This window comes from Lepidothrix coronata, unplaced genomic scaffold, assembly GCF_001604755.1.
Source record: "Lepidothrix coronata isolate B3197 unplaced genomic scaffold, Lepidothrix_coronata-1.0 Scaffold48, whole genome shotgun sequence".
NCBI lineage: Eukaryota > Metazoa > Chordata > Aves > Passeriformes > Pipridae > Lepidothrix > Lepidothrix coronata.
This window is the reverse complement of record NW_016690228.1, coordinates 1,520,795-1,535,213: the sequence shown is the minus strand read 5'-3', so window position 1 is coordinate 1,535,213 and position 14,419 is coordinate 1,520,795. Positions and strand designations below refer to the sequence as shown.

The 14,419-nt window shown below is 38.3% G+C and overlaps 1 protein-coding gene across 6 annotated transcripts in view; it reads left to right on the top strand.

Annotated features, from left to right (window-relative positions):
* ZC3H13 (zinc finger CCCH-type containing 13) overlaps nt 1-14,419 on the top strand; it is a 46,107-nt gene that overhangs the window by 28,372 nt on the left and 3,316 nt on the right. For 3 of the 6 annotated variants that reach the window (XM_017815035.1, XM_017815036.1, XM_017815039.1), the window contains 9 exons: nt 455-765; nt 1,762-2,226; nt 3,139-3,321; nt 4,721-5,282; nt 6,346-6,449; nt 6,857-7,873; nt 8,843-9,352; nt 12,360-12,515; nt 13,197-13,397. In XM_017815035.1, coding sequence (XP_017670524.1) covers nt 455-765; nt 1,762-2,226; nt 3,139-3,321; nt 4,721-5,282; nt 6,346-6,449; nt 6,857-7,873; nt 8,843-9,352; nt 12,360-12,515; nt 13,197-13,397 — 3,509 coding nt within the window. The remainder of the gene's footprint in view (nt 1-454; nt 766-1,761; nt 2,227-3,138; nt 3,322-4,720; nt 5,283-6,345; nt 6,450-6,856; nt 7,874-8,842; nt 9,353-12,359; nt 12,516-13,196; nt 13,398-14,419) is intronic. The other 3 variants (XM_017815041.1, XM_017815038.1, XM_017815037.1) reach the window with 3 other exon arrangements.

Sequence of the window (14,419 nt, the reverse complement as noted above, 5' to 3'; positions counted from 1 at the left end):
GAGACTACTGTTGCTTTCAAAAAAAATTCAGTGCTGTTGTAAACAAAAATTCCTCTTAGTAGCACTGTAAAAGTTATCTGCCTAATTTTACCATGACCTCCAAAAAGTATTTAATATTGAAGAAAACAGCGGTTCTTGATTTGGGGAGGGGGGGGAAATAATGGGGTTTTTTTCTGACTCCTCCCTCTCTTCCCCAGGAAAGCATTCTGGTAGCTATGTAATATAATTTTGATTGGACAAATTGTTCTTGAATATTAAATAATAATAATTTAAAGATAAGCATATTTTGGAGGTGTATCCATGGCAACCTAGAGGGAAAACTGGTTTGATGTTTTGTAGAAACATCAGAGGGTAGAGAATAGGCAAATTATTTTAATTGCTTTTTCGTATGGTATGTTAAGAACCTATCAAGTCAAATTATTACACTCATGCCTGTTCTAACTCTTTCTTGCAGATCTGCTTCCCCGTCAGGTCAGCATCATTCTCCCATATCCTCCAGACATCATTCCTCTTCATCACAGTCAGGTTCCTCTGTTCAAAGACATTCTCCTTCCCCACACCGCAAAAGAACTCCTTCTCCATCCTATCAAAGGACAACTTCCCCACCTGCAAGGCGATCATCTTCTCCCTATCCCCCACATTCTTCCTCCCCACCTCAGAGGAAGCGAAGTCCTTCAAGACACCGATCTCCTGGAAGAGAAAAGGGAAGACATGATCGTGATCGGACTTCACAGTCTCATGATAGGCGCCACGAAAGGCGGGATGGTATGAATAAAAAATGACACTTCAGAATAATTTTTATTTGTTGGTAAATTGCATTTTGAAATTCGATTTTCAAATCATTAAAAATTATTTGCCTGCACCCATCCCAATGTCTAGGGGTGAAGAAAATACCGACTGTATTTACTCTTCCTATGCTGTTGGTGCTGTTTTCAGGGACAGTGCATAGGAGTATTCCTGATAGGACTGCTTATGTAGGCTAGACTGATTGTAAAGATACTGTAGGTGTATATCTAGGTCGTTCTTAGGTAGTGCAGTGATGGTGTCAGTTTGGTAAGTAGTTTTCTCAGCAGGATACTCATAAGTAACTATTACTCTTTTCTGTGAGGTTCCCAAATCCAGTCCTCACTGATTGCTCTGTCTGTTGTCTTTTTAATTGACATTAAATGAGGTGCGTGCAAAGAAACAGTCATTCCCTCGAGAAATCTGTAGAACTGGTGGAGCAATATGTGATGAGCAAACATGCTGTTTCTCTCAGGAGACACATTACAAAGAGTACATATGTCAGCTTTATTTTATACTGGCTTATCTTGCTGTAGTAGTAGTATTATAAATATGTAATTACAAAAAAACCAAACAAACTTTAGCAGGGCATTGAGGCCTTGCAAGTGGTCTAAATACAGCACAAATTTTCTGGAAGCGTGTGTAGAAAATGAGAGGAACCTCTGATTGGAAAAGTAATGATCCTACCTTAAAGTTTTTTAAATGTGCTTACTCTTTAGTATGTTTAGATTTTTTTTAATTACACTCACTGTCTTTTGAACAGTCAGATATTTGTAGAGATTTGTATTCACAGTAAGATCTTTAAAGCTTACTGATTGTGTAGATAGATTTCTAACACGATCTTCTCTGATTTACATATTAATTTTGATTCACTGTGTGTGATAAGTATTTTTTACTGTATTATTTTAGTGTTGCATGCTAAATTTTTGCTTGCTCTGATCAAGCTAGATGTATAACATTCTTTTAAACATTTTACAGAAACTAGAGGGAAAAGAGAAAAAGAAAGAGAAACAAGAGATGACCGTGATTATGACCAAGAGCAGAGTACCTCCAGGGATCATAGAGATGACAGAGAGTCTCGTGATGGAAGAGATCGGAGGGACACAAGAGACAACAGAGATCGGAGGGAGCCAAGGGAATCCAGAGATACTCGAGACTCCAGAGATACGAGGGATTATAGCAGAGATACCAAAGACAGTCGTGATCAGAGAGACTCACGCTCCACACGGGATTCCCATGACTACAGAGACAGAGAGAGTCGTGATGCCCATAAGAAGGATGACCAGTATCAAGAGGACTTGCGCAGCTATGGAAGATCCCATGGCAGAGAGGAGAGCTCTCGTGCTGAAACAAGGAATGATTCCAGAAGTGAGTCCAGAAATGAGAGCAGAAGTGATAGAACTGGCAGAAGTCGAGGCAGAGGGCCAGAATTATCTGACAAAGGTATTGTATAATTTTAAAAATTCACGTGTCCCTATCATTAGAGATTGAATATTTGCATTCATACTGCCTTTTTAATATTTGCTATAGAAGCCAGATAGTCCAAGCTTTCAAAATTATATTCAACTCTATTGCTGTTAAATTAAAAGTACTGTTGAAATTATAGCACTTCTGTGTTCTCCATTCATTAAAGTAGCATAACATGGATTTTCTGCCATGCCATTTTAAAACAAACCCTAACCCTTACACCACTCTAATGTTTCTGCAGCCCTGAGTTTTCCCCTGGGTAGTGAGGTTTTTGTCTTCTTTCAAAAGCAACCACATGTCTTAATACCTGAAAACCATCTTTCACACGCACCCATGTCTCTCCGCCACACCCCTCTGTCCCTGCTTGATTTATCCCCCGAAAAATGGGATTTTAATCTTTGGCAATGTTTTTACAAGTCTGATGCACTTTAAAAAATAGTTTCGCTTACCACCTTTTAATCATTCTGTAATACATTTTGCTTTTTCAGGCTTATTGTGACATTTTCATGAGGGAGATGGCATGCAATTTTTACAGGAAAAGAGATCTCTGCTTTCTCTGATTATTCTTGCTGTGCTATCTGCAAGCTTACATCCTACTCAGAATAAATGTGAACTGGCTTTTGGACTGTTATATTTCTAGTCAGGAGACTTTGTACTATGACTAGGGGCTGGTGATTTAGAAAGTCTTGATTTTGCAGTTTGAAAATAAGAACTTTACGATTAAAACATGAAATTTGATTTCTTGGTTAAGTAGAATTTGACGCTACAATCCCTGTCCATGAACTGCTAATTCAAGTTTATTAGATATTATTGCTTTGGTTGGTATAAATATCAGTGGATTTCCTTACATGTGGAAGCTCATGTTTTATGTTGCTACATCTCTATTAGGAAGTCGAGGGACTAGAGGATCCCAGGTTGATGGTCACAGCAGTAGTGGAAACTACCATGACAGCTGGGAATCAAGGAGTAGCTATGCTGATCGGGATCGCTATGACAGTCGAGATCAAGCAAGGGATTCCTCCTTTGAAAGAAGACATAGTGAAAGGGATAGGCGTGACAACAGAGAAAGAGGTATTCTAATATACATTTTTACATGTACATGTGTAGTCAAATGTATATGTATACATGTGTATGTTTCTCTCTCCCTCCTTTTTCCTTTCTTGTTCTTTCTCCACATCACCGACTCATAAATAACTCATTTGACAGCATACACCGACACTAGTCCTGTTCTTGATATGTTAACTTCTGTAGTAAGATCTTCCATTGGCAATGTGTGCATGAATACTGTGTCCTTTCTCCGGATGGCTGGATTTTGGAACCGTCTGTGATTATTCATCCAAGTAGTCTTTAAACAAACTATACTTCTTCAAGGAATTTCATTGCTTTGAATGGGTTGTGTTTCCCTTTGGGGGGAAAAATATAGAGAGCTTGAATTGAAAATTTATTGTCTTCTTCCTTAAAAATTTAGACCACTTCTGTAAGAGTAAATCCTTCACAGAATTGCAGTTCAAGACACAGTTTCCATAATTAGACCACAGTTCTAACATTCGTCATTCCGAGAAAAATTGAGATAGATTTGGATGGTACTTAGTTCTCTGATATGTAAAGAATCTTTTTAGTGTGATTTTAAAATGCAAACTTGCAAAGTTGAGCTGTCTTTTTTCAACTAGGGCAAATATGTAAGTGTTCCAAACAACCACTGAAACAGCACTTCAAAAAGTGAAGTCATGTAAGAAGTGCTGACTGTGCACATCTAATTGTCTAATACACTTGCAATATTTGATTCATATAAGACTTTTATATAGATGTTTTTTCAACAAAACTGACATAATGAATAAGAGTTACAGGACTTCTTTATAAAATCTAATACTTAGTATGCACAGTAAATCATGTTACAATGTTATAGGCACCATTAAAAGAATGTGAAACCTGTTCAACGAACCGACTGCATGGATTGATGATTTCCCTTTTTAAAAAAGAAGTGTTATATCCATGGCAGAAATGTCACTCAAGTTGGCTTTTAATTTTACCTGGTAACAGGGGAGCACTAAATCATTGTTAATTCACTCAGAGATTAAAATTGATTACACCAATGGAAATGCACACTTTATTGATTTAGTACTGTCCAGACTCCTCCTATTCCTGCCTGGTTGACATTGTCTCAGTTTACTGCAAAGTGCACTCTCAGCCTCAGAGTAATGGACCGAAAAATATCAACGTCATTCATGCCATTTTTTGCTCTTTTGTAAAGTGCTCTTAATATATATTGTAGGAAAATAGTTTCACTGATTTGTTGTGGCTCAAATACTACTAACCTGAGCATAGAAATTACTATGAAGTGGGCAAAACTTATAGAAAAACTCAAAAAATATCCAAAATGTAATTAATAATATATAGGTAAGTCTGTGGAGAGTAAGTACAATTAGATTGCACTGTCCTTCTGGATCAGTAATTTTCTACATCTGTTTAGTTTTCCCTTTTTTTGCAGACCAGAGGGCAAGCTCACCGGTACGACATCAAGGACGAAGTGATGATCTCGAGCGGGATGAAAGAAGAGAAGAGCGAAGGGTGGATCGTTCTGATGATAGGAGAGATGAAAGGGCCCGGGAGAGAGAGCGAGAAAGGGAGAGGGACCGAGAAAGGGAAAGAGAAAGAGACCGGGAAAGAGAAAGGGAGAAAGAAAGAGAGTTGGAACGGGATCGTGCTCGGGAACGGGAGAGGGAGAGAGAGCGGGACAAAGACAGGGATCGTGAGCGGGACCGAGACAGGGACCATGACAGGGAAAGGGAACGAGAGAGGGAGAGGGAGAAGGAGCGGGAGCGGGAGCGTGAGGAACGCGAAAGGGAGCGAGAACGAGAAAGAGATCGGGAGCGGGAACGCGAAAGGGAGAGAGGTCGAGACAGAGATAAAGAAAGAGACCGCCAAAGAGACTGGGATGACAAGGAAAAAGGAAGGGAAGACCGCAGGGATAAGAGAGAAGATATCCGAGAAGAAAGAAGCTCAAGAGATGTCCATGAGGAAAGAAAATCCAAGTGAGTGGATCTAAGCATTACTTCAGTCAAAGGAGAAAAAAAAAGGGCAGTCTTTTACTGTTGAATTCTTTAAGTTAGTAAACAGGGGAGAGTCATAAGGAAGAAAACATCCTGTTTATGCAGAGGCCTGGTCTGGAGCCATGTCTCCCCTGCATCTGCGTGGCACATACTGGTGGCCCCCAAATCAGTACTATGCTGGTGAAGTCAGTCTGATGTTTTGTTAGTGCTGAATCATGGAGCTACTCAGGAGCTAACAATGGTGGCAGACGATGTCATTTTCCCTTCCAAGTCTGCTTGCATGGTCTTGTCTCTAGTAATGCTTGCATTCTTGGAAACATAATAGAAGACTGTGGTACCTTTTGAAGCCTGAAAGTCAAATAGCAGCTAACTAGGTCAGGGTTTGTGACTTCATTCATCAAATTTCTGTGGAACATGCATTACCCTTTGCACTACTATATTTTCAATACCAGAAGGCTACCAGTGAAGGCCTGAACAATATCCCAGGTTCATGTGTGGTGCTTCCTTTAAGTGTGTAGCACTGATTTGCTTTTTGCTTTTTTTTGATTTAGTGCAATAAAATTCTCATTGTTCCATCAGTAATGAGCAAAACAGTGTTGCCCTTGTGATTGCTTTGCTTGGAAATAAGTAGTAGCTTTTGTATGAGGGAACTGTGGATTCCTATAAATAATCTAATATGGATTCTCCCTCATTCCACGGGGGGATGAAGTAAGCAAGCACCTGGGTGGGGACTTAGTTTCCTGCTGGGGTCAGCTTGCTGCAAGGATTATTGCCGCAGGAAAAATTGACCTTTATAGTCTTTTGTAACTTTTTGGCAAAAAGGTAGTCGCCTTAAATCATTGAATTTTGGTTTAAGGTGTCTTACACTATGCTCAAAAAACTGATCATACTTTCAGTTTTGGAATAATAGCTTAAAAAACTACAAAACTTCCTGGCATCTTTAAATGTATTGTCTTCTGTATGAGGTGCTTAGACTTCAGGGATTGTATTGATGATAAATTCAGAGATTCCTGAAGAACTTTGATGGTACATATTTGTTCTGCAGGAAGCGTCACAGAAACGAAAGCAGTCCAAGTCCTCGTCAGTCACCCAAACGTCGCCGTGATCACTCTCCTGATAGCGATGCTTACAACAGTGGAGATGATAAAAGTAAGTGGGAGTGGGCTGTCTCTGCAGCTGGATCCAGCTTACCCTGTGTCTATGGAAAATAACTTGCAATCTGAAATAGAAAAACACGGGGAAAGTTTTTGTAAGTGTCCTCCCCGTATTTTTATGAGCACTGCCATTTGTCTGAATCCTTGTTTGTCTTTTATTTTGTCACTGTGTGTTGTGTCTGTCAGGTGATAGTGTCTTCCACATCTGCTGTTTAAGATGCATGTTTACCAAAATGGAAATAGCCTGTTACTGCTGCAGCAGTAGAAAAAATTTAGGAAATCTAACTGAAGTAATGGATTATATGTTTTAATTGACACTTTATTTGGCATGCAGAAGATACCAAATGCTCACACTTTCTCCTTCCTAAACAATAGAAGTACATTCTTTTTCACGTTTTGTAGATGAAAAGCACAGACTGCTGAGCCAGGTTGTGCGGCCACAGGAATCCCGGTCACTGAGCCCGTCTCATGTTACAGAAGAGCGGCAGAGTCGCTGGAAAGAAGAAGAGCGAAAATCGGACAGAAAGGAAAGTTCCCGGCGTTATGAAGAACCGGAGTTTAAAGAGAGGGTTTCTTCAACAGATAAGCAAAGAGAGCAACCAGATGCTTCAGAAGGCTCCCGGTCCAGGGTTCAGGAAAATCTTGGACACCGTCCCTCTGAAGAAAGAGATGCTTCTGATAGAATGCATGATGACAGCAAGAAGAAGTCTAAGGTACAGAAAAAGGCCACAAAGAAGAAGAAAGATGATGACAGTGGGGTGGAAAGGTATGCTAATGAATCGACAACTGAGGAAAGCCAGGTCTTTTCACCCAAGAAAGGTCAAAAAAGGAAAAATGTAGAGAAAAAGCGGAAGAGATCCAAGGGTGATTCTGAAGTTTCTGATGAAGAAATTGTTCCACACCATAAAAAGAAAAAAGGCCCAAGAACTCCTCCTGTAACTAAAGATGAATTGGTTGAAGCACCACCTGAGAAAGCTGTGGCAGAAGTCCCCACAAAAAGAGAAGATACAACATTTAGTGACTGGTCAGATGAAGATGTTCCTGAACGTGGTGATATTGTTGTTCCAGAAAGAAGCACTGATGATTCCCATAGAAAAAGTCACAGGACAAGGGGAGAAAAGGTGGAAGCCCCTCATGTTACTATAGAGGATGGACCACACCGTAAACCTGTGGATCAGAAGCGCAGCAGCAGCCTTGGTAGTAATCGGAGCCATGCCTCGAGCAGACTTAGATCCCCTTCCAATGAGTCAGCACATCGCAGTGGAGATGACCAGACTGGACGGAAGAGGATCCTACACAGTAGCTCTAGAGACAGGGATAGGGACAGGGACAGAGAGAAGAAAAGCTTAGAAATCACTGAACGGAAGTCCAGAATCGATCAGTTGAAACGAGGGGAACCCAGTCGCAGCACATCTTCAGGTAAAAAGATACGTTTTAGTGAGACTGACTGTCATTCTGTGTACAAATCCCAGATCATTCTTGCATGGCTCTAATTAGCGTGACAGGAGAGGGAGGTGCCATTCACTGTAAAACTGAATGAATTAAGAGTCCTGCAAGTGTTACCACACTTGAGAAGCTGATCCTCAGCGGGCAGGATTACCATTTTGTTTATACCAAAACATTGACTCGGATTCAGTTCATTCTGTCTGGGGAATAAAGTAATTTGTAAGACAAAAAACCTCATGGAAAGAAAAAATGCTTGTGCTAACAGAACACTGAGGTAGTTTTATCATCTAAATTATGTGCTTAAATTCATTATTAGCATTACCTTTTATATGGAAATTCCTGAAATTATGCAAAATTAGGTAAATCTGTCGTGGTTCTTTTTAGGCATACTTTCAATGCACATGGAAATCATCTTTGTCCCAAATCAAAATAATGACAGTTGACTTGTTTTATTTGTGCACTTCATGTATAAAAAAATAGGTAAAATATTTTAAAATTTAAACAGCATCACTAGGGAAATATCTTCCTCCTAAAGCATTTCTACTCTCTGTTCTCCTCATGGTTACATGCCTGAAATTATTTTTCTGAATTCATCATTTGCTAACTAAGGCATTCTTAGCTTTTAGAAAACTTGTTTTGAAAAATATGAACTTTGAGGTGATTCTTTTTTTTTCCCTTGCCTAAATTTCTGAGTTAAGATTGTGTACCTTCAGTTTGGCTTCTGTCATAGTTAAAAGTAGCCACTGCAATTGTTTTTTAGAACTGGGAGAAGTTACCTCATGTTTAAGTGATTCTAAATCTATAGGGAGTTTGAAAGCATTATTTGTTTGAAGATGATGCTTTTGAGAAATATACTTTCATACTTGAATATTTAAAATGTTTTGGGTAGTAAAATTACATTTATGTGTCATAGTCATGCTTATATTGAAATATTTTATCCAGATCGTCAAGATTCAAGAAGCCACAGTTCAAGAAGAAGTTCTCCTGAATCAGATCGTCAAGTCCATTCCAGATCTGGGTCCTTTGATAGCAGGGAAAGGCTTCAGGACCGAGATCGACATGACCATGATCGAGAACGAGAGAGAGACAGGAGAGAGGGAAGACAGAGAGACTGGGACCGAGATGTTGACAAAGACTGGCCAAGGAGCCGGGAACGAGAGAGACTCAGAGAGCGAGAGAGGGATAGGGAGAAAAGACGGGAGCTGGAGAGAGAGAGAGACAGACAACTACCTGATACTGCTGAAAGAGAGAGAGAGAGAACTCTTGACATCTCTTCTCAAAAGGAATCAACAAAGCATAGTGAAACAAAACTGGACAGAGATCATGAAAAGGAGTTTGATGGAGTTTGTCGGGATTCAGCAGCTTCAGAGAAGGAAAAAGCAGACAAGGATTTAGGACCTTTACAAGGTTTTGAAGATGGAAATGAGGCCGAAAAGGTAGAGAGTTTAGAAGGTGAGATATTCTGGGAAAAAACCCAGGCTGACAAATATTTTATTCTTTCTCTGTTAGCATTGTGCTGAACTGAGCTATATCAGAATAATTTTCTACTCAAAGTTTTGTTGGCTCCAGCTTCTCTACTGTGGAAGCAGACACAATAAGAGAAATCTGATGAGCATCTTCCATAGTGTTAATTGTTGTTAGTGTTGTCTGTTAATTTCTAAAGAAGTCTTGAGGAAAAGAAGCATAAGTTATCTAAGATATAATTTCACCAAGGTGTAATGTTTCTGAATAGGCAGTTTGCTGAAGGATAACATGAACATTTGATTGCCTGGTTATGTCATTGTAAGATCTATTTCTTATTTTGGAAGCGATAGGTAATGAGTGAAGGGAAAAAAAAAAGTGTCGACTTGGAACTGTTCTTTGGGGCTTTTTTCTGCAGAACCCTATTATCATAGAAATGGTTGTCTGATTAGTAGGTGAAACATATGTATGGTGTGGCACAACAGTCCAAAAATAGCTTTCCTGAGGTAAATGTGGCTTCATTTTGCTGGCCGTACTGATCCTGGGGAAGATGAGTTTAGGATTGACAAATAAAGTAAGGGGCAAACAACTGACAGACTTTAAGAGTTTGTCACATGGATTAGAAACTTGAGCTTTGCTGGATAGGAAGTTGGGAAGTACTTCTAACCCATATCAACAAGAAAGAAATGAGTCTAAACCCAGAGTAACTGGTGTTATGGTATGGTTATGCTAATTGTGTTTGCATTCTTAATAAGAATTATCTGTAGTGTTAATTGTTAATTTGGGCAGTTAAATGCTGTCTCAAGAGGATGATGAGAAATATTTGTTACTTGTGTCCCCTTTATGCTTACTCACAAAGTGGTCATTAGGGTTGACCAGTACAATAGAGAAAATTCCATTTATGGAGATTATCTGTGAAGTGGAAGCACTTGACAAAGATCATATTTAGAGTGAGCCTCAAAAGATCTGCTCTGTCTTGCTATAATAGACAGATCAATTATTTTTAAGCTAGAGGAAAGGAGTGGTACATGAGTAAATCTGAGAGTACAGTGTGGTAGCTTCAGAAAAGAGATAATGAAAGGCTATTCTTAGATACATTACCTGTTTCCAAGAGGGCACCTGTAACTAAACAGGCTGTGGATGTTAAATGTGTTCTTAGGTTCAGCCTTTCAGCAGACTTCTGAGTATTTTAGTGTGTATTCTTTTGTCTGTTTTTCAAAGATTGTGTTATAAATTCTCTGAAAATTATCATCTGTGGGAAGTTATGGTATATTTAGGATTTTTTTTTTTTAGAAAAATATCTCTTGTAAAATATGAGATGGCATTCTATTTTATTAAAACATGCTATATATAGCATGTTTATGATTTTCTAAGGTTTAGTGTATTTCATTGTCTTTCATTAGTTTGTAACTCCTGTTTACATGGTTCCTTTTAGCTGAGTAGTGTGTTGAGTGTTTAACGCAGAATTATTATGAAAGTATATCTCCACAAGAGTGGTAAAAGTAATGATAGGATTATAGTCCAGAAATTATCAAGCTTTGACTCAAAGTTAAAATTTTTATGTATTTTACAATTATGAATTATTATTTTTAATTGCTTAATACACCAAATTTTTTAATGGGTCCAAACAGGTGGTACTGGTGAGCTGGTGTATCTGGTAGATCGGTGTGGTTGCAGAAGGTGGATCATACAGGCAGTGAATATTTCAAGTTGTAAGACACAAATTGAAATCTGGTGCAGAACACCTTACTTTCCTTTCTAAAAAGGAAAATCTTGTTAGAAAACTAAATACAATTTCCAAGTCTGATAATGTTAAGGAGGTATCTGGTATTTACTTGGATGAATTACTGTAGTATATATTCTAACAAAATGCATCAGGATATAATAAAATTATTGTAATGTTTTGAACCTTAATGTGTTTGCTCTAGGAATGGGCTTAAATAATGAGTAAGATGCTATATGCTTCCTCCAAGCCATTACCAGGTGGTCTGAGTAGTTAATTTATGCTCTGCTAGCATGTATTTTATTTGCTTTTTCCATGCTGATTTTTAGGTTAATTGAGGTGATTTTATTTTTTTCTTCTCCCTCTGTAGCTTTTATGAAGGCAAGCCAAAAAAAAATGAGGGGGGAACTTAAAATGGAAGCAGGTTCCCTTCTGGCTAAGGGAGCTGGAAGATATTAGAATAGTAATCCACAGGGGAGGATCCTCGTAATTTCTGTCCAGTTTGTGTGGCACAACTCATTGCCAGTACCGTGGTGCAGAACCATAGGAAAGCCTGAGTTTAGAACAGTAGGATTTTTGAATGCTTGAGTCAGATCTTTCAGTCTTGGAGGTGACAGAATTCCTTCAGATGTTCCTTTCGTGAAAGGCAAAATACAATGTTTGAGTGTCTTGTGTTCACAAGTCTTAAGGAACGTTTCCACGTACAGCACTGGTATCTGTAATACGCATATCCTGTCTGGATGGGTGGGAGGGTAACAACAACTAGAGGAAGTTGACATGGCTTAAAAGCTCTTTTTGTGACTGCCGCAAAGAGTCTAAAAACTCTGCATGATTTTTTCATTCAGGATATCTATTACCTTTTTGTAAAAGTTTGGAGTTTTGTTACTTCTCCTTGAGCCTTGGGACTGAATCTTGAATTTAGATTAATGTGCAAAAGCACCTAAAGACTTTGTGGCACTAACTTAGATTTATATTGTAAATTACGTGTCAGATACCAGATAATCAACATGTTTCTTGTGAATATGACCATCTGTGTGCAGTTTGACTAGTACTGCACCAAAAAAAAATGACTGATGTACGTAAAATTCAAACTGCCACATTGTGTATGGGAGAAATAACTTCTGTGAGTTAATGCCTGGTTTTATGTTGAATATACTTGTCCCTAAAAGCTAACAGTTTAGTTTATTAAACCTTTTTTGTCTTCAGGCAGCTTAAAGTGTGTTTAGAAAACAAATATGATTGCTTTAAAGTGACAGTATGTATCTGTCTCTGTAGGAGGAGAGGATGAAACAAAGACTAATGATGTACAGTCACTGGGTTCTGGTGCTGGAGAATATGAGCCAATCAGTGATGATGAACTGGATGAAATTCTGGCAGGTGATGCTGAAAAGCGTGAGGATCAACAGGAGGATGAGAAGATGCCTGGTAAAAGTATATCAACCCCCCTTTATGATTATTTGAATATAAAGAATAGATCAGTTTGTATATAATGCTGTTGTGGTGTTGACAGTATTTCTGAAACAGGAGTGCAGTTTATGATCAGATTCTATCTGTGCTTCAGTGTTTTCCAAATGGATCGGGAAGCATGGGATCTTCTAATTGTCTTAAGTTCAGTTGGGTAATCTGGGCTGTATGATCAGTGTTTGTATTTTCTATGATAAATGTACTAGAGAAACACAATAAATAGTATATCTTTCTTTTGAAAAAAAAAAAAATCCAGCATCCAGAGTTGAAATAGTAACTAGTTTTTTAAGCATTTAATTTCAGTCTGTTTTAGCATGTTTAGTTGTACTGTAACTTTTGTGAATGTGTCAGTGATATGTCCAAATCTGCAGGCTAAGCAGGGTCTGAGCAGCCTTTCGCACAGGGATTACAATAAAAATTAAGCAGATGTTAGTGGTAGTTTGCTTGGTTTGGTTTTTTAATCCACAAAGCTTTATATTTTTATGCTCCTTTTTTCCACCTAAGTGAGTTTTGGCATTTTTACCTTCAGAGTCCAAGAGAACTAAAACAATGTTCATCCAATACTTATTTGTTTTAGGAGGCAGTGATGTACACAGCATATGAAATGAATCAAATGTGATAACTTATTCTCTGTCAATGTCTTTGCAGATCCAGTGGATGTTATAGATGTAGATTGGTCCAGTCTTATGCCAAAGCAGCCAAAAGAACCACGTGAGCCTGGAGCTGCTCTCTTAAAATTTACACCAGGTGCTGTTATGTTGAGAGTTGGCATTTCCAAGCGATTGGCAGGACCAGAGCTCTTCACCAAAATAAAAGAGACTTGCCAGAGAGTGTTAGAAAAACCTAAAGGTAATTTCTGCAGGGATTAAACTGTCTTTTGTGCTTAGTGAAAAAGTCCTAATGAAATGTGCGTTAGTTCATTATTTTAGGTTTCAGAGACTATAGAAAGTGTATAATGAGTATTATGTGAAAATTATGGGATGTAGTACAGCAGCATGTCAGTCAAATTAGTGTTTTCATTCCAGCAGTGATGAGGAAGTCTAGACTAATAACCAAAACAAAAAAATTTTATCTTAGCGGAATATTCTTTTTGTGAGACCATTCGTGCTTTCCAGCCCAAAGTGTATCAGTAGTGTTTTAGAGAGCTAAATATCTTTTTCAGTGAACCAGTAGTAATGTCACAAAAAAGAGATAAGATTTCTTATTTTCTCTTAAGGTCTACTGCCCGTCATCTTATTTTTATTCTGAGGATCCTCTCTAGAATTCATAGATAGGAGTTTTGGGGTCAGAATGAAGGCACTAAGTGAAATTTTTATATTATACCTCTGCTAGAAGTAGGAAGTTCAATACACAGGTTTGGAATTTGGACAAAGTGTGTTGTAAGACATGCATAATAGATGGGATGGGCAGGAACTGTATCAGTGCTGTTTACTGCAGTGCTGTAGTGTAAGCAGGGCTTTTGCATGAGAAAGAATATTGATTTTTCTCTTTGCGTCACAGGAAACAGTTGAGCTGCTTGCAACAAATTGCATGGTAGAATGGTTGTTTTAGGGCTATGAAATATTTGCTTTCTCTAAGATCTCTGCAAATTATTGCATGATTTAAATGTTAGAAAATTATGGCTTGTAAATAATAGTATCTATGGAGCTCATGTTCTTTTTGGTTTTTTTACTCTGTATATTGTAGTTCTTAATTTGAAACAATACTTTTCAATTCTTTACATTATTCTTCATGCAGTTGTCTTGTTAACCTCACAGTCTCAGATAAGTGGGAGAAAAAAACCCTAATCCAAAACTTCTCCTAGTCCTGCTAATCTCCATCAATGTCACTGCTTGTTTGAGCCATTTGAGTTGTATAACTATTAATCCTAG